General features: G+C 44.7%; 1 protein-coding gene across 5 annotated transcripts in view; it reads left to right on the forward strand.

Annotated features, from left to right (window-relative positions):
- Positions 1-22,409, forward strand: part of ERO1B (endoplasmic reticulum oxidoreductase 1 beta) — a 62,882-nt gene that overhangs the window by 7,780 nt on the left and 32,693 nt on the right. For 4 of the 5 annotated variants that reach the window (XM_078616952.1, XM_078616953.1, XM_078616954.1 and 1 more), the window contains exons 2-4: positions 10,387-10,506; positions 11,622-11,705; positions 12,510-12,551. In XM_078616952.1, coding sequence (XP_078473078.1) covers positions 10,387-10,506; positions 11,622-11,705; positions 12,510-12,551 — 246 coding nt within the window. Of the gene's footprint in view, positions 1-2,865; positions 3,268-10,386; positions 10,507-11,621; positions 11,706-12,509; positions 12,552-22,409 lie in introns of those variants that run through there. The other variant, XM_078616956.1, reaches the window with a different exon arrangement.

Consider the following 22,409-nt stretch of genomic DNA (forward strand, 5'->3'; position numbering starts at 1 on the left):
GAGGCGATCCACATTTACAAACACAGAGACAATTTCAACCGAGAAGATGGATTCTGGCTTAGCAATCACTGGAAGGACGTAATAAACCATTTTGATACACATTAGGGTGGGTAGAATAATACATAGTGTTATATTAAAAATGTATAAGGTATAGGGTGGTTTATAGCAATACAGTATGTAATTTAATGTTGGTTTTGCCTATGGAAGTATATAGTACGGTATAGGCGCGTGTGATGTAAGAGAATAAAGTTTAGATGGAAGCATATTATATAATTTTTTACAACGTAGAATTTTTCATGTATTACTTACTGTTAGTAACTCAGCTTATTGTAGAGTATAGTAAGTTTACTGATGATGCTATGTAGTTTATACTTTAGTTTGTCATGCAGTTTATACTGTAGTTTTTTACGTGGTTGTTTAGTAACTACAGCTACATACTATTAACATTCCTTTCCTTTGTTAATGCTCCCCCCCCTTCCCCCCCCCCCTTTGATGCTGCTAATCCTGCATAATGCACGGGCATAGTATTGATTTGGAACCCCCCCCCGCCCACCTCCTACGCATTTTCCATATGCTGAATTCCTCTTGATATGCAAATTATTTTGTTTAGGCGCTCTTCTTCCCACCTCCCCCCCCTCTAACCCAGCTTAAATATACGCTCCAAGCTTGGGGTGTTTCATTCTTCGCCTGAGGATGGCTGCTTGCGTTGTGGCCGAAACGTCGTGAGAATTGTTTTATTATGTTTTATTTTTATTATTTTATTACTTCCCTTCTACGTGACTTTACCGAAAGAACCAAGAAGATTTACCGAAAGAACCAAGAATATGAATCCCTGCAGTCACGAAAGCTTTAAATGAAAATTTCACTCCTATCGTGTTTGTGTGTTGTTGTTCTTGTAACGTTCTGACCCGCCCTTACTGTACATCTATTAAAAAGAGCTTCATAGCTTATCGGATTCCTCCAGGGTTAATAAAGATTCTGACTTTAAATGTATTCTGAATTACGGTTGCCGAGAAATTCATGAATTGGCTCCTTCGCCCGTGTTGAGGTTTCGGTCAGCCAGACGAAAGTGCAACACAAGCTTCCGTCTTCAGGTGGAACCGTCACAGCACGATAGCTGTATCAAGTGAGAGAAATTCCAAGAAAACACTATTTGTATATATACTGGTTGAGGGTGGGAGGAGCCAAGGTAGTCTCTGAATATTATTTTTGTGAGGTTCGGTGCGGCTGAAGCACGCTGTTAGTGTGTTGCCTCCGAAACGTCGTGATTTTTATTTTATTTTTTATTCATTTTAATTTTTTACCTACGTGACTTTACCGAAAAAAACCTAAGAATATGAATCCTTGCAGTCACGAAAGCTTCAAATCTAGAATTAAGACGAAAGTGCGTCACCCACACTGCGTTGAGCCAACACACTGCAGATCACAAGCAACGAAGTCACCCACTTCACCCACTAACAACTCCCCCAACGCCTTATAACATTGATCGATTCAAGAAGCGTATTAACTCTTTATCTATATTCTTGGTTCTTTCGGTAAAGTCACGTAGAAGGGAAATAATACAATAATATAAATATAAAACATAATAAAAATTCTCACGACGTTTCGACTGCAACACAAGCAATCATCATCAGGTGTGAAATCCACAGCAAGAATATTTTAAAACTAACTTCAAATTTTCTTGCTGTGGATTTCACACCTGATGATGATTGCTTGTGTTGCAGTCGCAATGTCGTGAGAATTTGTTTAATTTTCTTTATTTATTATTGTATTATTTCCCTTCTACGTGACTTTACCGAAAGAACCAAGAATATGAATCCCTGCAGTCACGAAAGCTTTAAATCAAAATTTTACTCTTTATCTGTTATACCTTCAATAGTGCTGACCGTTGCTAGCCGATTGGCGTTTTAGGCCTGTGCTCAGCAACCGTAAGTTCTTAAAAAGCACAAATATACAAGTGTTACTTTGTGCCAGATAATATATTGAACTCTGTATAGGTTAGATGGTCCAACTTATATGGGATATCCAGCCTTTTCTTACAAAGTGACTTTCCCGATGGGCGTACAATACAATACTTATGAGGCGTGTGTCACAGAGATAGAGATGTAATGATGATGATGACGACCTTACAAGTTGTAGTTACGGAACGCATTGTTTTGAGATGCATTTTCCAACGTGGTGACGATGATTCACTTATAAACTATTGTCTCAAGATGCTGTTCCACAATGGAGACATCTATTCTGTATTCAACAATGGGACATCTATTGTGAAGACTCTTAGAGTATAGGCCAGAGGGAAACAGGTAGTCAGTCATAGACAGGAGAAATCAAATTTTACCATGGTAAGTCAAGTTTTACCATGTAAGCACAGTTTTACCATGGGAGTCAAGTTTTACCATGGGTGTCAAGTTTTACCATGGTAAGTCCAATTTTACCATGGGAGTCGAATTTTACCATGGTAAGTCAAGTTTACCATGGAAGTCCAGTTTACCATGGTTCGCCCAGTTTTACCATGGGAGTCCAGATTTACCATAATTCAAATTTTACCATGGGAGTCCAGTTTTACCATGGGAAGTCCAGTTTTACCATGGGGAGTCAAGTCTTACCATGGTAAGTCCAGTTTTACCATGGGAATCCAGTTTTACCATGAGAGTCCAGTTTTACCATGGGAGTCAAGTCCAGTCTAACCCCCCCTCCATGTATTCAAAGCCAACCCTGAGCAAGATGGTCGCGCCCTTCCTCGCCGCGTCACGTTCGGGGTGGGTGCGTGGGTGGGGGTGAGATGAGCGGGGTGGGAGGAGCTGCCAGGTGGGCTCCGCTGATTGGTGGAGACGGTGGAGAAGGGGGCAGGGTCTCGTTGCTTCCACGGGGAGAGAGGAAAGAGAGAGGGGGGAGCGCGCGAGAGGGGAGAGCAAAAAGGGAGAGCGAAGAGAGAGCGCAGTGAGAGCGAGGGAGAGAGAGGGGAGAGCGAAGAGAGAGCTCAGAGAGAGCGGAGGGAGAGAGGGGAGAGCGAAGAGAGAGCGCAGAGAGAGCGGAGGGAGGGAGAGAGCGAGGGAGCGAGAGGGGAGAGCGAAGAGAGAGCTAAGGGAGAGCGAAGGGAGAGCTAAAAGAGAGAGCGAGGTGGAGCAAGGAAGGAGTCGTGAAGTGAGAAGGAGCAAGATGGTAGGAGGAGGAGGTGGACGCGTGGTGAGGGGCTTGCTGGGCTGTCTGTGCGTGTGGCCGGCACTTCTCGCCTGCGCGCATTTGACCTGCGACATCAGCTGCAAGGTAAACACGTTACAGTATCATTATGTCACTTGTTGTTGTTGGTGCTGCTGTTGTTGTTGTGTCCGCGTACTGTGAGAGGGGAGGGGGGATGTGTTTGTGTTTTTATTTTTTATTTTCGGCGAGCATTTAAACATTCGCTGTGTGTATAATGTTATTACCAAACCTGTAACCGGCGCCGGCATTGTTGTTGCTGGGCTGTAATGTTTAAAAAATATATATATTAAATCCACAAAACCATTCGGCCTCGGTTCACCCAAGAAATGCGTAACACCGTGGTAATTAAACATTGTAGTTTGTGTTGGTGAGGTAAAGAGTGGCTACTCACCCCTTGCTACAGCTACAGTGGTGGTGAGGTGAAGGGTGGCAACCCCCCTCACCCCTTGCTACAGCTACAGTGGTGGTGAGGTGAAGAGTGGCACCCCCCACTCACCCCTTGCTACAGCTACAGTGGTGGTGAGGTGAAGGGTGGCAACCCCCCTCACCCCTTGCTACAGCTACAGTGGTGGTGAGGTGAAGGGTGGCAACCCCCCTCACCCCTTGCTACAGCACAGTGGTGGTGAGGTGAAGAGTGGCACCCCCCACTCACCCCTTGCTACAGCTACAGTGGTGGTGAGGTGAAGGGTGGCAACCCCCCTCACCCCTTGCTACAGCTACAGTGGTGGTGAGGTGAAGGGTGGCAACCCCCCTCACCCCTTGCTACAGCACAGTGGTGGTGAGGTGAAGAGTGGCACCCCCCACTCACCCCTTGCTACAGCTACAGTGGTGGTGAGGTGAAGGGTGGCAACCCCCCTCACCCCTTGCTACAGCTACAGTGGTGGTGAGGTGAAGGGTGGCAACCCCCCTCACCCCTTGCTACAGCTACAGTGGTGGTGAGGTAAAGAGTGACCACCCACCACTCACCCCTTGCTACAGCTACAGTGGTGGTGAGGTGAAGGGTGGCAACCCCCCTCACCCCTTGCTACAGCTACAGTGGTGGTGAGGTGAAGGGTGGCAACCCCCCTCACCCCTTGCTACAGCTACAGTGGTGGTGAGGTGAAGAGTGACCACCCCCACTCACCCCTTGCTACAGCTACAGTGGTGGTGAGGTGAAGGGTGGCAACCCCCCTCACCCCTTGCTACAGCTACAGTGGTGGTGAGGTGAAGAGTGGCCACTCACTCACCCCTTGCTTCAGCTACAGTGGTGGTGAGGTGAAGAGTGGGTACCCCCACTCACCCCTTGCTACAGCTACAGTAGTGGTGAGGTGAAGGGTGGCAACCCCCCACTCACCCCTTGCTACAGCTACAGTGGTGGTGAGGTGAAGAGTGGCAACCCCCCACTCACCCCTTGCTACAGCTACAGTGGTGGTGAGGTAAAGAGTGGCAACCCCCACTCACCCCTTGCTACAGCTACAGTGGTGATGAGGTGAAGGGTGGCAACCCCCCACTCACCCCTTGCTACAGCTACAATGGTGGTGAGGTGAAGGGTGGCAACCCCCACTCACCCCTTGCTACAGCTACAGTGGTGGTGAGGTAAAGAGTGGCCACTCACCCCTTGCTACAGCTACAATGGTGGTGAGGTGAAGGGTGGCAACCCCCACTCACCCCTTGCTACAGCTACAATGGTGGTGAGGTGAAGGGTGGCAACCCCCACTCACCTCTTGCTAAAGCTACAGTGGTGGTGAGGTGAAGGGTGACCACCCCCCCACTCACCCCTTGCTACAGTGGTAGTGAGGTGAAGGGTGGCAACCCCCACTCACCCCTTGCTACAGCTACAGTGGTGGTGAGGTGAAGGGTGACCACCCCCCCACTCACCCCTTGCTACAGTGGTAGTGAGGTGAAGGGTGGCAACCCCCACTCACCCCTTGCTACAGCTACAGTGGTGGTGAGGTGAAGAGTGGCAACCCCCACTCACCCCTTGCTACAGCTACAGTGGTGGTGAGGTGAAGAGTGGGCACCCCCCCCCCCACTCACCCCTTGCTTCAGCTACAGTGGTGGTGAGGTGAAGAGTGGGCACCCCCCCCACTCACCCCTTGCTACAGCTACAGTGGTGGTGAGGTGAAGAGTGGCAACCCCCACTCACCCCTTGCTACAGCTACAGTGGTGGTGAGGTGAAGAGTGACCACCCCCCCACTCACCCCTTGCTGCAGCTACAGTGGTGGTGAGGTGAAGAGTGGGCACCCCCCCCACTCACCCCTTGCTACAGCTACAGTGGTGGTGAGGTGAAGAGTGGCAACCCCCACTCACCCCTTGCTACAGCTACAGTGGTGGTGAGGTGAAGAGTGACCACCCCCCCACTCACCCCTTGCTGCAGCTACAGTGGTGGTGAGGTGAAGAGTGGGCACCTCCCCCCGCTTATTTGAAAATGGGGGGGTTTTGGGGGGCCCTCATCCAGCAGTGGAGTGGTCATGGCTGATTATGGATAAACATACACAGTATATAATAGGTTGGTGATTTTGGGCAATGGTACCTTGTTATTAACTTAATGCGCAGCCTTTCGTAATCATTACTACTAAATGGACGTCGTGTGATTTGTTCGACCATACTTCACCACGCTTGGTCAGTGCTGGTTGCGGGGCTTCGGGTAGGCCAGGGCCGGTTGAAATTTATCCGTGGCCCTGAATTGAACTCTGGATGCCCGTGCTGATTAATCACTGCGCCACTGCCTTTGCGAACCCTTTCCACTGCTCCTGTCATGAGGAAATGTTGCTATAGAGTACTGTATAATTGTGGCGTGGTTTTTGGTATTTGTGCACTACTGCCAATGCAGTTACCCTACCCGCCTGTTACATCAGCCTTGAGCTTGCCAAATGTTTGCCTGAGTTCCACGACCAAAATGCAGATGTTAGCAAAAATAATCGATGACCTCGCTGTAAAGTGGGGACTGAGAAAATTTCTCAGACCGAAAGGTGACCAATTGTGAATTGGCATCATCGAACATATTCAGATGTTTGGTAAAATTACCAACTTCTCTCTCTATGAGGTAGACTTTAAAAGCAAAAGTGTTCAACTAGTGGGGGTTGGGGGTTGAAAAAGCCTTTAAGGAAGGGTGCAGACTGGCGTGGATACCGTGCAGGATAAGTTTCCAATGTGTTTACACCACAAAGCACCAATGCACAACATGAAACAAATGCTTTTTTTTTTACCCAGGATTGATGACTAGGGGCATGGACGGGCATGGACGGACATGTGAGCTCTCAGTGCATTCTGGCCTTAGTAAGCTTTGTTGTGTTTTTTTTTTTGGGGGTGGGGGGGCTGCAAATTTGAGAACCCCCAGTGGTCTTGATTGGGGGGGTTGCTGTCATTCCAAAAATATTGAGAACCACTGCTTTCAAATATAATTTGTAACCAAGTTGGGCAATGGTATTTTGGTTCCATGATCCAAAACTGAATCCGGATCGTGGGCCAAAGCGGATCCTTTAAAGGATCATCAGACCAATGTCTGGGGGGGGGGGGGGGCTTCATCAGAAACTTTGGAAACTGGGGGAAGCTCCCCAGCACGTGTAGCGAAATGTCGGACATCGCGTCGAAACGGTACACGGCACAACCTGAGAAACACGCCGGCGAGATGTACAGCAACAAGGTTTCAAACACATGCCTGCGGAGGGAGCTGGTAGGAACGTTGGGTTGCTCGGTCAATGGCCAGGGTCAACGGCGGTGTGGTGTATTCCGCAAATATGCCTGCCTGTGAGGGCGGGCACAAGCCGGCGTGAGTAGGTTAAACGTTGAGTTTTATAAGGGCACCACGGGGTGACCAGCCCCTCCCCACCCAGAACAACCCTCCCCACCCAGCCCCTCCCCACCCTCCCCTCTCCACCCAGCCCCACCCCTCCCATTTTTGGATGCACGACGGACGGACACAATAATCCCCTGTGGGCTGGTGTAACCAGGAGGTTCCTACCAGTAAAAACCTCTTCAGTAAAATACTGGTAGTGCTTAGCGTTCGAAAAATACTGTGGAACTTTCCAGTGGTTTGGCAGTGTATATTGCAAGTGCCCATGTTGTTAATGTTTAACATTTGCTTTCATAAAAAAATATATACTGGGCACAAAATAAACAAATATTAACTTTGTATTTTTCCCACTGACTGGAATATTAACGCAAATTTTTTTTTTGCCAAATACATATTTGTTTTATCAGTCATCTCATTTATTAATTTCTCCTGGTCAGAAGAACACTTTTTGACCTTCCCATATGTTGAAAATGAAATATATTTTTTTAATGTTGTGTAACATGTACATTTATAGATATAATTGAAAATATGAACTCTTCTGTTTATTCGGTAAGATCAATAACGTGCTTATTGATCGTAAACTTGTGTTTATATCCAGTAAAGGTTTTACTTTACTTTGTACGGCACGCATATTAAGAAGCAAAATTCTTGTTTTATGAAAACTCTAATTCTACAACAGCTTGCTTGATATGTCTTAACTCTTGCAATAATGGTGTGTTTACTGTGGGTATTTGTGCACTAAATTCATTTATACCAGTCTCGTCTTAGCAATATTACCTCGATCATCATTATCATCATTAACCTCTGTGTCCAGGCACCACATCAGCCATCGACCAGAGCAGAAATTTATACCACCCGAGGTAGCAAAACTTTAGTAACATCAATGTAATTATACAGCTAATGAAAGTTCATTACTTGATAATTCCACTCATTTCAAATGCTTCTCACATATAACTCACTATTATTGGTCACATAAAGAAATTTGAGCCACTGCGCTGAAATCACCTCAGTGGTACCTACTCGTAAATTATCTGGTTTGGGCTCATCGACGAACATGATGATGTATTGGTCAGAAGAAAGCTTACCTACTCTCTTTGCCTTCATTTCTCCACAGTCCTTTCCCCTCTTTTCCAAAGTAAACCCATCTTCGACGAGGTGAAATGTCGGAATGAGATTTACGGACTGTATGCCACGTCAAAATAATTAGGCTTTGCCTCAGCCTCCAGAACTGTACCGTTGTCTTTTTACACCTTCATGTGTAAGGAAATTGACGCGAGTTGGATATGCCTTGAGTGTTTATATCTTTGTACTACGTATGGATTGTCTTTGTGAACTTCGCCATATGTTGTATTGCATGTCTGACGAACACGTCACCGTTAATATTCATGTTACGACTTCATTTGGGCATGACTGCGTGTGTGAATATATACGTGAATAAAAATGAAATATTAATTTTAGTTAAAAGCTTGATTTTGTTTAACCAGGTTGGTGAACTCAAGGAGACCAGGATAGTCTAATTTACAAGAGTAACCTGGGTCATAAAAAAAAATCAAATACATTCAAGGCTGCTGAAACCTGAAATTAAAGATCACCACTCATAATTATGTTACATTATTGTTTGAAACAGAAATATTCTGTAATCTTTCTCCTTCGTGTAATTTTGTTGTTGCAATGAAATTTGTGTTGTGAAATTTAGAGACTGTAGGAGGAACATGGATTAGAGAACTTCCACATGTCAAATTACACCATTAAAACTGTAAAGAAAAATAATCGCGCTTTGGGGGGGTGGGAGGACACTTTACTAAAAGGGTTGGTGGCCAATAGGCAAGAAAAACTACTTAGAAGGGGAAAGTGCCAGAGAGGATGTCCACTCATCCTAATCTGCGTCCCTACCCTTTCCCCCCGGTGTGTATGTGTCCACAATTTGTATTGTGCCAGTGATCTCCTGTGACATGCCACAGCTTCGGTCGTGGTGGGGTAAAGGGTGGGCACTCCCGCGTCTTCGAAGACATCTAGCCCAGCGTGGAATCCTGTCAACGTGACACATGGGGGCGGCTTTGGGAGGCCCTCATCCAGCAGTGGAGTGACCGTTGCTGATGATAGGAATATATTTATAATAGGTTTATGTTTCGATTTAAAGCTTTCGTGACTGCAGGGATTCATCTTCTTGGTTCTTTCGGTAAAGTCACGTAGAAGGGAAATAATAAAATAATAAAGACGCTGTCTTCCCCACAGACCTGTTCTTCACCTGAGGACGGCTGCTTGCGTTGTGGCCGAAACGTCGTGAGAATTATTTTATGATGTTTTATTATTTTATTATTTCCCTTCTACGTGACTTTACCGAAAGAGCCAAGAAGATGAATAGGTTTATGATTTGGGCGATGGTCCTTTGTTATTAACTTCATTTACATAACTTGTCATTCTTATTACTAAATGGAGGTTGATGGTCGATAGGCAAGAAAAACTACTGGGGAAAGGGAAAGCTTCAGAGAGGTTTTGAAACCTCATTTGCCAGTAAAAAATATGATAATTGTTTTTTTAGCCTTCTATCTGGCAACAAAACTGACACCTTTTTTACAAGGAGTCATGTTTGCATAGACCACAATACCTGCATCCATAATGCAAACAAAAAACATAACTCTGATAATATATGCACTGTCCTTGAAGTTGATTGGTCCACCCCCGAGACAGCTTTCCTTAGAGCCTAGTCTCACATGGGTTGGACCAGATGACGCCAAAAGGCGCACTTTTTTTGGTCCAACCCATGTGAGACTAGGCTCTAAGGAAAACTGTCTCGGGTGTGGACCAATCAACTTCAAGAACAGTGCATATATTATCAGAGTTATGTTTTTTGTTTGCATTATGGCTGCAGGTATTGTGGTCTATGCACACATGCCTCCTTGTAAAAAAGGTGTCAGTTTTGTTGCCAGATAGAAGGGTAAAAAAACAATTATCACTTCAGAGAGGTTGTCCACGAGTCCAAATCTTCATCCCTACCCTCTTCCCCTGGTGTGTGTGTTCTCATTTTCTATTGTGGCAGTGATCTCCTGTGGCATACTAGTCACTACCAATGAGGAACCTTTCAATGGTTCCTGCATGTGAAACATTATGCAACTGACCAATTTTGTGATTTGTGTTTTTTTTATTTGTAGCATTTCTCTAAATAACTAGTTTTTATGTTTACGTGAATTGCCCTGTTAGGCAGATGTCTTCCAAGGGAGATGGAGCGATGAAATCAACTCGTGCGCAGGTGGATTGTTACATTGCAGGGTCACGGGAGATGGTGGCCACTCCGGGGAGCCGTCATCCAGGAGTGGATTAACCATTACTGATGATTATGACACATACATACGTGGCTGATGATTGTGATCCTGATTATAAGTTAAATTATCCGTTTTTTTCACCACCAGCTGAGCGGAGTGCTTGACGACTGCTCCTGCGACATTGAAAGCATCGACGAATTCAACAACTACAAGCTCTTCCCCAAACTGTGGAACCTACTGGAGAAGGACTACTTCCGCTACTACAGGGTCATTTTTTTTATCATCTCCGCACAGCAATATTACACATTGTCCCCTTGTGTTTTCTTTCACTTTGAATATATATGCTGGTTCTCCATTACATAAAGGTTTGCGCATTTCTCTTTTCGTGCGTTGGGCTATGTACGGCGTGCCCTTGAAATAACGTCAACAGATGTACCGTGTCCCACATGTAACGCACGTGTTTTTTCGAGGACCGCAAATGAATGGAAAAATCTAGAAACTTGTCAAGTTTGCATTCTGCGTGCCGACTTGTTGTCACAGTGCTCTGGGTTGTATAGTAACAGGTGTAGCTTTGTCTTCTGCGTTCCAGAATTGTCTTGTAGCTTCATAACGTAAATATATCGCCTACATTTGTTTTGTATGATAACAAAAATGTGTATAAATGAACATTACCAAGCTGTAAATTTGGCTACATTTGGTCTTCGTGGAAATAAGGTTTTTGTTAAGAAGACTGATCTGCCGGGGCACCTTACCCCCTCCCCTCCAGTATTTCCAAGGACATGATGAAGAAGTTGACTTAGCACGTGCGAGAGTGCCCACGTATTCCCCCATCTCATCGTGTGGAAGGCTTTTCAACGCTGGCTTCAGAGTAAACAATGCCGGTGCTTGTTAACGCAAAGTCATTCAGCGTTGTTGTGGAGAGTGTTAATTAGCAAAGTAAATAATGCCTTCCTTCCCGTGCTCCTCCCCACACGTAAAGAATTGTTTACGTATTGTTTACACATCCACAATGACGCTTAATGATACATCTCTTTGGTATTTAATATATAGTTACCCGTCAAACGAGACCCATTTCTCACAGAAAAGGGTCATTGCCTGGAAGCATCTGGCAGCTCGTCAGCCTTAGTTTAAGTGAGCCCATATCTGCTGATGAGACGCTGAATGTCGGAACCGGTCCAGAGTTTACATGTATTGAAGCAATGCTGCTGCTAAGATGTTGCCGATGGGATATCTCAAAGAGAAATACTTTTGTTGTGGGCCCTTGCGAACGCTTGCACTGCGCGAACTGCCAATTTGTAAAGCCGTGGGGGCGGAAATCATCGCACTCTGACGCACTCGACATGGAGTTGATGGTGAAAATGTTTGTCCTCCTGTTTGTCCAGGTCAACCTCAAGAGGCCGTGCCCATTCTGGCACGATGACAGCCACTGTTCGATCCAGGATTGCCACGTGAAGTCGTGCAAGCCGGTACATTTATTAGTTTTTTTATTACAACGCAACACAATTTGCATTCAAAGAGCTTCCAGTAAATGCGACGGCATCTCAAGAGGTTGCAGTGGTCATGTTTTTTATTTTCGAGAGCGCAGTAGTCGGTCAAAGGCAGTTTGGGGAAAAGAAGGTTTTAGCGTGGATTTGAACGGAAGTAGGGAGTCAACAGCATGGGTGGATGGGGGAATAGAGTTCCAGACTGAGTGCAGCGGTGGAGAATGAGCGACTTTCCACTGAGTAAAGGTTAACTGCGGCGTAGAGTAAGATGAGAAGGGAAAGAGGTAAGAGAGTATGTGGGGGAGAGGTAGGAGAGTGCATTGAATTTAGCCTTGCCGCATGAGTTGATCACACAGTGGGAATTGTTCCAGGCTGTTTTCCAAGCCAGATGGCTTGACGCACAGTCACTCAATCGGTACCCGGTGATCTGAGTTCCGCTTCCCGACCATGGCTCACATCGATAGCAAGTAAATAATCTGAACCAGTTTTGGGTTACCCTTTCATGAATACTCATTGACCATTGTGGCAAAGTATTGTCAAACACAAACCTCAACACGGGGAGGCTTTCATCCAGCAGTGGATTGACAAAATGCTGTCAATAGTTTTTTTTCTATATCCGATTTGGAAAACAATCTCTTAAATGCACAACTTTGCTCTATGCAATATGAAAACGTTGCTAAAATATAACGTTTTTTTTTCTTTTCTACATCTGTGTCAAGGGGTGGCTACGTGTTTGCATGTAGTGTTTCTGGCACTTAACGTGATTTCGTTTTGTTTAAAATGCAGAGCGAGGTTCCGTCCGGAATTAAGGGAGGAGAGCACAACAAGGTGAGCGGGGTCCTACTTTTATGTCTGACAAGTTATTGTGCAAAGGCGATCGTCACTACGTATGTATCTTCATTTGGAGCAAATTTATCAAAACGTTGGCCAAACTTCGGCGATTATCCAACGTTAAATACGTGTAGGGTCCTTCGTTCCGATGATGTTACCCAACCATGTGTGCGGGCCGCATGCCGTCATCTTGTGCCTCTGATTAAGAGTGGTTATTCATTTTCACCCAGTGGACGCAGAATGGCTCGTCTATTTGCATGTATGTCGAACGTCTTTCGCACAGTACGTCGCCAACTGTGATAAATATAATTGGAGGTGTGGGGGAGGGGAAGTACAAACCAAATCAGCTGGCATATTTTCTCACATGACAGCTCCATTTGATTGGCTTCGTCGGATGGTAGAGGGTTATAGTTCATTATACCGACACGGTCTAACTCCAACCCAAAATACACCAATTATGAATCATAATATTGGTCGGGAAAGCCTGTGTGTAAAATTAACAGGTGTGTAAAGTTTAAATGTAGGAATTTTCAGCTTTTCCTCAAAGCCCATTAACTAACCACGTTTCTGGAAATATCCCACTTACACCGTATTACCAGTGGATTGTTTTCCTGACATAAGCAGAACAATTTAATGGCATCTCATCTTGGACGCTCGTGAGTCGGCATGCGGATTTAAACGTCCAGTTTATGTGCGTCATACTTTGGCAGCTTAAACAACATTTTTTTTTTAAACACATTGCATCCCATGATGTTCATTTACTATCCTTGCTTTTATGTCTTTTTTTTTATTTTTACGTTGAACAAGGTGCTTCATTTCAGCCAGAACAATTATCTTGGCACGCCACATTCTTCTGTCACTGCGGCAGTGTGTGTGCGAGTGTGCAAAAAAATTGTGAATAGTTCTCATGGGGTAATAGGAATATAGAGTTTACTAATATAGGATTATGGACATGGATAATGCCTACTCCAAGCCAGCTCCAATATCGCGTGAAATTTGTATGTCCTAAGTTGTACATTTGTTGTTTTTCCATTGACTAACGTAAAAAAATAAACAGTGAGCTGAGAAATAATTAATTAAGTCGAAATTATATCTACATCCATTGTGGAGAGTTGAGGCAACCACTCAAGGGAAAAGATGGTACCACACAAGCTCTAGCTCACATGCATGCATTTTCACGCTCGGGCACTTATACCCACACGCACTTGTTTACACTAACTGTGGTGATACACAGCACGTCATCGTCATCATCCATGATCAAATCAGTGCTTGTTGAAGGCCTCCGTGTCAAAGTTGTCGCCATCTCCCCCAGTTTTGTGTACTGGAGTTGAGAAACACCGTCCATACATCACCTTTGGGCACTTGTAATCTGAGTCCATACCATGGAAGATGCGTCGCACTGACCAGCCCCTTCCAATTTGCAGAGACACAATGTGTGACTAGCCGATGGTTACGAGACCTCCTTTACCAGTGGCAAAATATAGTAGTAGTTTTTTACCCTTTCAACTGGTACAAAAACTGACACCTTTATACTACTATATTTTGCCACTGGTAAAGGAGGTCTCATAGTGTAAATGCTTACCCCGAGCTCTCAATACTCTGATAATGCGCTGTCTTTGAGTTGTACGCCTTTTGGCGTCATCTGGTCCAACACCAATGGAGACTAGGCTCTAAGGAAAGCTGTCTCGGGTGTGGACCAATCAACTTCAAGGACAGTGCATATCATTATCATCATCAGAGTTGTTTCTTTTTGTTTGCATTTTGACTGCTTGTGTTGTGGTTATTGCAAACATGATGCCTTGTATAAAGGTCGATTTAAAGCTTTCGTGACTGCAGGGATTCATCTTCTTGGTTCTTTCGGTAAAGTCACGTAGAAGGGAAGTAATAAAATAATAAAAATAAAACATAATAAAACAATTCTCACGACGTTTCGGCCACAACGCAAGCAGCCATCCTCAGGCGAAGAATGAAACACCCCAAGCTTGGAGCGTATATTTAAGCTGGGTTAGAGGGGGGGGAGGTGGGAAGAAGAGCGCCTAAACAAAATAATTTGCATATCAAGAGGAATTCAGCATATGGAAAATGCGTAGGAGGTGGGCGGGGGGGGTTCCAAATCAATACTATGCCCGTGCATTATGCAGGATTAGCAGCATCAAGGGGGGGGGGGGAAGGGGGGGAGCATTAACAAAGGAAAGGAATGTTAATAGTATGTAGCTGTAGTTACTAAACAACCACGTAAAAAACTACAGTATAAACTGCATGACAAACTAAAGTATAAACTACATAGCATCATCAGTAAACTTACTATACTCTACAATAAGCTGAGTTACTAACAGTAAGTAATACATGAAAAATTCTACGTTGTAAAAAATTATATAATATGCTTCCATCTAAACTTTATTCTCTTACATCACACGCGTCTATACCGTACTATATACTTCCATAGGCAAAACCAACATTAAATTACATACTGTATTGCTATAAACCACCCTATACCTTATACATTTTTAATATAACACTATGTATTATTCTACCCACCCTAATGTGTATCAAAATGGTTTATTACGTCCTTCCAGTGATTGCTAAGCCAGAATCCATCTTCTCGGTTAAAATTGTCTCTGTGTTTGTAAATGTGGATCGCCTCATGTACGAATCTCTCATGATAGCCAGATGGCTTGCAGAGAACCTCTGTCTTGGAGAAGTCAATGTCATGTGAGCCCACTGAGTTGTAACAGTGATCTGCCACGGCTGAGGTGTTTGTCCTACAGTGTTTCAGGTCAGCTTTATGTTCACGGATGCGGTCCGAGACATGTCGTTTGGTTTCCCCAATGTAACTGCTACCACAGAGGCAACTTAGTTTGTAGACACCAGGGTACTGTATGTCTGGAACCACATCTTTTACAGACGGTACCAGATCACGGATTTTATGTACTGTGTTGAATCGGACCTGGATCTTGTGTTTAATCAGGATTTTGGAGATCTTTTTTGTGACCCCAGCAATGTAGGGTAAGGTGATGGTCTTGAAAGGCTCCTCAACAGGATCCTTCTTGGTGGTTGGAGTGATGGCTTTGCGGATTGTGTAGTCGGAGTAACCATTAACCTTAAGAGCTTGGCGTACGTGTTTGAGTTCACTGGAAATGTGTTCATGGTCGGAGATGCATAGGGCTCTATGATATAGAGTCTTGATGAGGGAATTCTTCTGGGATGGATGGTGGTGGGAATCCGGTTTTAGATAAGCATCCGTGTGGGTGGCTTTCCTGTAGACAGAGTGGCTCATTGAACCATCAGGTCTCCTTTTGATTAGGACATCCAAAAAGGGTAGCTTGCCATCATTTTCGACTTCCATGGTGAATCTGATGGCTGGGTGTATGGAATTGATATGGTCGAGAAATTGGTCTAGAGCAGGCCGGCCATGTGGCCAGATGACAAAAGTGTCGTCTACGTACCTCTTCCATAAGGTCGGGCGTAGAGTGGCAGTCTGGATGGCGTCCGTCTCAAATTTCTCCATGAAGATGTTGGCTACAACCGGAGATAAGGGGGAGCCCATTGGGGTGCCCTCAATTTGCTTGTAGAAGGTTCCATTCCAGGTGAAGTATGTATTGGTTAAGCAGTGTCTCACCAGGGGGGGTACCCCAGCATTCAGTCCTTGATGAACCAAGTCTTCAATGATTGCGATGGTGTCAGGCACAGGCACCTTGGTGAACAAGGAAACCACATCAAAACTGACAAGCAGGTCGTCTGGGGACAGGGCAATCCCCTTGATTGTTGATACCAGGTCAGTAGAGTTTAGTACTGCAGAGGTGGTTTTTCCAGTGAAAGGCCGTAGGATTTCGGACAAAAAACGAGCCAGTTTGTAAGTCGGGGAGTTGATAGTAGAGACAATGGGACGAAGAGGTGTATCTTCTTTATGTATCTTTGGCAAGCCGTACAATCTTGGTGGCCTGGCTGCAGAAGGTTTCAACGAGAACTGTTTGGTCTGATCAATTAATGCGGTTGAAGCAGAAATGATGTTGTTGGTTTTGGAGACGAGGCTGTTGGTGGGGTCTCTTTTTATTTTTGTATAGCTGCCATCGGTGAGTAGTTCTTGAATTTTGTTGTTGTATTCTATTTTGTCCATGATGACAGTGGCATTGCCTTTGTCGGCTGAGAGGATGACAATGTCATCCCTCTTTTTTAATTGAGCTAATTCAAAACGCTCATCTTTGCTGATGTTGCTAGCTGGCATCTTAGCGTTTTTGAGGGTTACAGAGATTTCCGATCTTGCTACGTCTGCAGCGATGTGACTCAAGCCCTTGAGAGCTACATCTACTCGAGCAATTATATCATTAACTGGTATGTGTCTAGGTGTGACTGCAAAGTTTAGTCCTTTAGCTAAAACGGATTTCAAACCTTCAGAAATAGGACTGTTACTGCGATTAATTACGACTTTGTTAACATCTAGCTTTTCAATGTGTGGGTCCGGTTTCTTGTTTGAGAGGCGGTTGAATTTGGAAATCAAGTTGTCCTTACATTTAGTCGACATAGCGGCAGCTGAAGAGGCAGTCATTTTTTCCACATGTTCCCAATCCGATGTGGACATTGTTGCACTCAAGGATAAGTGTGATTTGTAGAGTGTCTTGTCTAACTGATCTAGTTCGGTGCGCGTAAGTCTGATTTTCTCTGAGATAAGAGCTAAGCTAGTTCTAGACAGAATTCGTTTCGCATTAGAAGAAGTTACAGCAGCAGATGTTAGTGTAAATGCGTTCGGTATTACCTTAGAGTCGCGGCATCTCTTCAGAAAGGTGAGAGACTCGATTAGCTGAGCCTTCTTGTCCCGGAGCTTGTTGAAGGATCTCAAAGTTATGTGGAAACCCTCCCCGTAGAGGCGGTTAAATTTCGATTTAAAGCTTTCGTGACTGCAGGGATTCATCTTCTTGGTTCTTTCGGTAAAGTCACGTAGAAGGGAAGTAATAAAATAATAAAAATAAAACATAATAAAACAATTCTCACGACGTTTCGGCCACAACGCAAGCAGCCATCCTCAGGCGAAGAATGAAACACCCCAAGCTTGGAGCGTATATTTAAGCTGGGTTAGAGGGGGGGGAGGTGGGAAGAAGAGCGCCTAAACAAAATAATTTGCATATCAAGAGGAATTCAGCATATGGAAAATGCGTAGGAGGTGGGCGGGGGGGGTTCCAAATCAATACTATGCCCGTGCATTATGCAGGATTAGCAGCATCAAGGGGGGGGGGGAAGGGGGGGAGCATTAACAAAGGAAAGGAATGTTAATAGTATGTAGCTGTAGTTACTAAACAACCACGTAAAAAACTACAGTATAAACTGCATGACAAACTAAAGTATAAACTACATAGCATCATCAGTAAACTTACTATACTCTACAATAAGCTGAGTTACTAACAGTAAGTAATACATGAAAAATTCTACGTTGTAAAAAATTATATAATATGCTTCCATCTAAACTTTATTCTCTTACATCACACGCGTCTATACCGTACTATATACTTCCATAGGCAAAACCAACATTAAATTACATACTGTATTGCTATAAACCACCCTATACCTTATACATTTTTAATATAACACTATGTATTATTCTACCCACCCTAATGTGTATCAAAATGGTTTATTACGTCCTTCCAGTGATTGCTAAGCCAGAATCCATCTTCTCGGTTAAAATTGTCTCTGTGTTTGTAAATGTGGATCGCCTCATGTACGAATCTCTCATGATAGCCAGATGGCTTGCAGAGAACCTCTGTCTTGGAGAAGTCAATGTCATGTGAGCCCACTGAGTTGTAACAGTGATCTGCCACGGCTGAGGTGTTTGTCCTACAGTGTTTCAGGTCAGCTTTATGTTCACGGATGCGGTCCGAGACATGTCGTTTGGTTTCCCCAATGTAACTGCTACCACAGAGGCAACTTAGTTTGTAGACACCAGGGTACTGTATGTCTGGAACCACATCTTTTACAGACGGTACCAGATCACGGATTTTATGTACTGTGTTGAATCGGACCTGGATCTTGTGTTTAATCAGGATTTTGGAGATCTTTTTTGTGACCCCAGCAATGTAGGGTAAGGTGATGGTCTTGAAAGGCTCCTCAACAGGATCCTTCTTGGTGGTTGGAGTGATGGCTTTGCGGATTGTGTAGTCGGAGTAACCATTAACCTTAAGAGCTTGGCGTACGTGTTTGAGTTCACTGGAAATGTGTTCATGGTCGGAGATGCATTGGGCTCTATGATATAGAGTCTTGATGAGGGAATTCTTCTGGGATGGATGGTGGTGGGAATCCGGTTTTAGATAAGCATCCGTGTGGGTGGCTTTCCTGTAGACAGAGTGGCTCATTGAACCATCAGGTCTCCTTTTGATTAGGACATCCAAAAAGGGTAGCTTGCCATCATTTTCGACTTCCATGGTGAATCTGATGGCTGGGTGTATGGAATTGATATGGTCGAGAAATTGGTCTAGAGCAGGCCGGCCATGTGGCCAGATGACAAAAGTGTCGTCTACGTACCTCTTCCATAAGGTCGGGCGTAGAGTGGCAGTCTGGATGGCGTCCGTCTCAAATTTCTCCATGAAGATGTTGGCTACAACCGGAGATAAGGGGGAGCCCATTGGGGTGCCCTCAATTTGCTTGTAGAAGGTTCCATTCCAGGTGAAGTATGTATTGGTTAAGCAGTGTCTCACCAGGGGGGGTACCCCAGCATTCAGTCCTTGATGAACCAAGTCTTCAATGATTGCGATGGTGTCAGGCACAGGCACCTTGGTGAACAAGGAAACCACATCAAAACTGACAAGCAGGTCGTCTGGGGACAGGGCAATCCCCTTGATTGTTGATACCAGGTCAGTAGAGTTTAGTACTGCAGAGGTGGTTTTTCCAGTGAAAGGCCGTAGGATTTCGGACAAAAAACGAGCCAGTTTGTAAGTCGGGGAGTTGATAGTAGAGACAATGGGACGAAGAGGTGTATCTTCTTTATGTATCTTTGGCAAGCCGTACAATCTTGGTGGCCTGGCTGCAGAAGGTTTCAACGAGAACTGTTTGGTCTGATCAATTAATGCGGTTGAAGCAGAAATGATGTTGTTGGTTTTGGAGACGAGGCTGTTGGTGGGGTCTCTTTTTATTTTTGTATAGCTGCCATCGGTGAGTAGTTCTTGAATTTTGTTGTTGTATTCTATTTTGTCCATGATGACAGTGGCATTGCCTTTGTCGGCTGAGAGGATGACAATGTCATCCCTCTTTTTTAATTGAGCTAATTCAAAACGCTCATCTTTGCTGATGTTGCTAGCTGGCATCTTAGCGTTTTTGAGGGTTACAGAGATTTCCGATCTTGCTACGTCTGCAGCGATGTGACTCAAGCCCTTGAGAGCTACATCTACTCGAGCAATTATATCATTAACTGGTATGTGTCTAGGTGTGACTGCAAAGTTTAGTCCTTTAGCTAAAACGGATTTCAAACCTTCAGAAATAGGACTGTTACTGCGATTAATTACGACTTTGTTAACATCTAGCTTTTCAATGTGTGGGTCCGGTTTCTTGTTTGAGAGGCGGTTGAATTTGGAAATCAAGTTGTCCTTACATTTAGTCGACATAGCGGCAGCTGAAGAGGCAGTCATTTTTTCCACATGTTCCCAATCCGATGTGGACATTGTTGCACTCAAGGATAAGTGTGATTTGTAGAGTGTCTTGTCTAACTGATCTAGTTCGGTGCGCGTAAGTCTGATTTTCTCTGAGATAAGAGCTAAGCTAGTTCTAGACAGAATTCGTTTCGCATTAGAAGAAGTTACAGCAGCAGATGTTAGTGTAAATGCGTTCGGTATTACCTTAGAGTCGCGGCATCTCTTCAGAAAGGTGAGAGACTCGATTAGCTGAGCCTTCTTGTCCCGGAGCTTGTTGAAGGATCTCAAAGTTATGTGGAAACCCTCCCCGTAGAGGCGGTTAAATTTCGATTTAAAGCTTTCGTGACTGCAGGGATTCATCTTCTTGGTTCTTTCGGTAAAGTCACGTAGAAGGGAAGTAATAAAATAATAAAAATAAAACATAATAAAACAATTCTCACGACGTTTCGGCCACAACGCAAGCAGCCATCCTCAGGCGAAGAATGAAACACCCCAAGCTTGGAGCGTATATTTAAGCTGGGTTAGAGGGGGGGGGAGGTGGGAAGAAGAGCGCCTAAACAAAATAATTTGCATATCAAGAGGAATTCAGCATATGGAAAATGCGTAGGAGGTGGGCGGGGGGGGGTTCCAAATCAATACTATGCCCGTGCATTATGCAGGATTAGCAGCATCAAGGGGGGGGGGGGAAGGGGGGGAGCATTAACAAAGGAAAGGAATGTTAATAGTATGTAGCTGTAGTTACTAAACAACCACGTAAAAAACTACAGTATAAACTGCATGACAAACTAAAGTATAAACTACATAGCATCATCAGTAAACTTACTATACTCTACAATAAGCTGAGTTACTAACAGTAAGTAATACATGAAAAATTCTACGTTTTTTGTCCGAAATCCTACGGCCTTTCACTGGAAAAACCACCTCTGCAGTACTAAACTCTACTGACCTGGTATCAACAATCAAGGGGATTGCCCTGTCCCCAGACGACCTGCTTGTCAGTTTTGATGTGGTTTCCTTGTTCACCAAGGTGCCTGTGCCTGACACCATCGCAATCATTGAAGACTTGGTTCATCAAGGACTGAATGCTGGGGTACCCCCCCTGGTGAGACACTGCTTAACCAATACATACTTCACCTGGAATGGAACCTTCTACAAGCAAATTGAGGGCACCCCAATGGGCTCCCCCTTATCTCCGGTTGTAGCCAACATCTTCATGGAGAAATTTGAGACGGACGCCATCCAGACTGCCACTCTACGCCCGACCTTATGGAAGAGGTACGTAGACGACACTTTTGTCATCTGGCCACATGGCCGGCCTGCTCTAGACCAATTTCTCGACCATATCAATTCCATACACCCAGCCATCAGATTCACCATGGAAGTCGAAAATGATGGCAAGCTACCCTTTTTGGATGTCCTAATCAAAAGGAGACCTGATGGTTCAATGAGCCACTCTGTCTACAGGAAAGCCACCCACACGGATGCTTATCTAAAACCGGATTCCCACCACCATCCATCCCAGAAGAATTCCCTCATCAAGACTCTATATCATAGAGCCCAATGCATCTCCGACCATGAACACATTTCCAGTGAACTCAAACACGTACGCCAAGCTCTTAAGGTTAATGGTTACTCCGACTACACAATCCGCAAAGCCATCACTCCAACCACCAAGAAGGATCCTGTTGAGGAGCCTTTCAAGACCATCACCTTACCCTACATTGCTGGGGTCACAAAAAAGATCTCCAAAATCCTGATTAAACACAAGATCCAGGTCCGATTCAACACAGTACATAAAATCCGTGATCTGGTACCGTCTGTAAAAGATGTGGTTCCAGACATACAGTACCCTGGTGTCTACAAACTAAGTTGCCTCTGTGGTAGCAGTTACATTGGGGAAACCAAACGACATGTCTCGGACCGCATCCGTGAACATAAAGCTGACCTGAAACACTGTAGGACAAACACCTCAGCCGTGGCAGATCACTGTTACAACTCAGTGGGCTCACATGACATTGACTTCTCCAAGACAGAGGTTCTCTGCAAGCCATCTGGCTATCATGAGAGATTCGTACATGAGGCGATCCACATTTACAAACACAGAGACAATTTTAACCGAGAAGATGGATTCTGGCTTAGCAATCACTGGAAGGACGTAATAAACCATTTTGATACACATTAGGGTGGGTAGAATAATACATAGTGTTATATTAAAAATGTATAAGGTATAGGGTGGTTTATA

The sequence above is a fragment of the Lampetra planeri genome, chromosome 52 (genome assembly GCF_965212315.1).
Source record: "Lampetra planeri chromosome 52, kcLamPlan1.2.h2, whole genome shotgun sequence".
Lineage (NCBI taxonomy): Eukaryota > Metazoa > Chordata > Hyperoartia > Petromyzontiformes > Petromyzontidae > Lampetra > Lampetra planeri.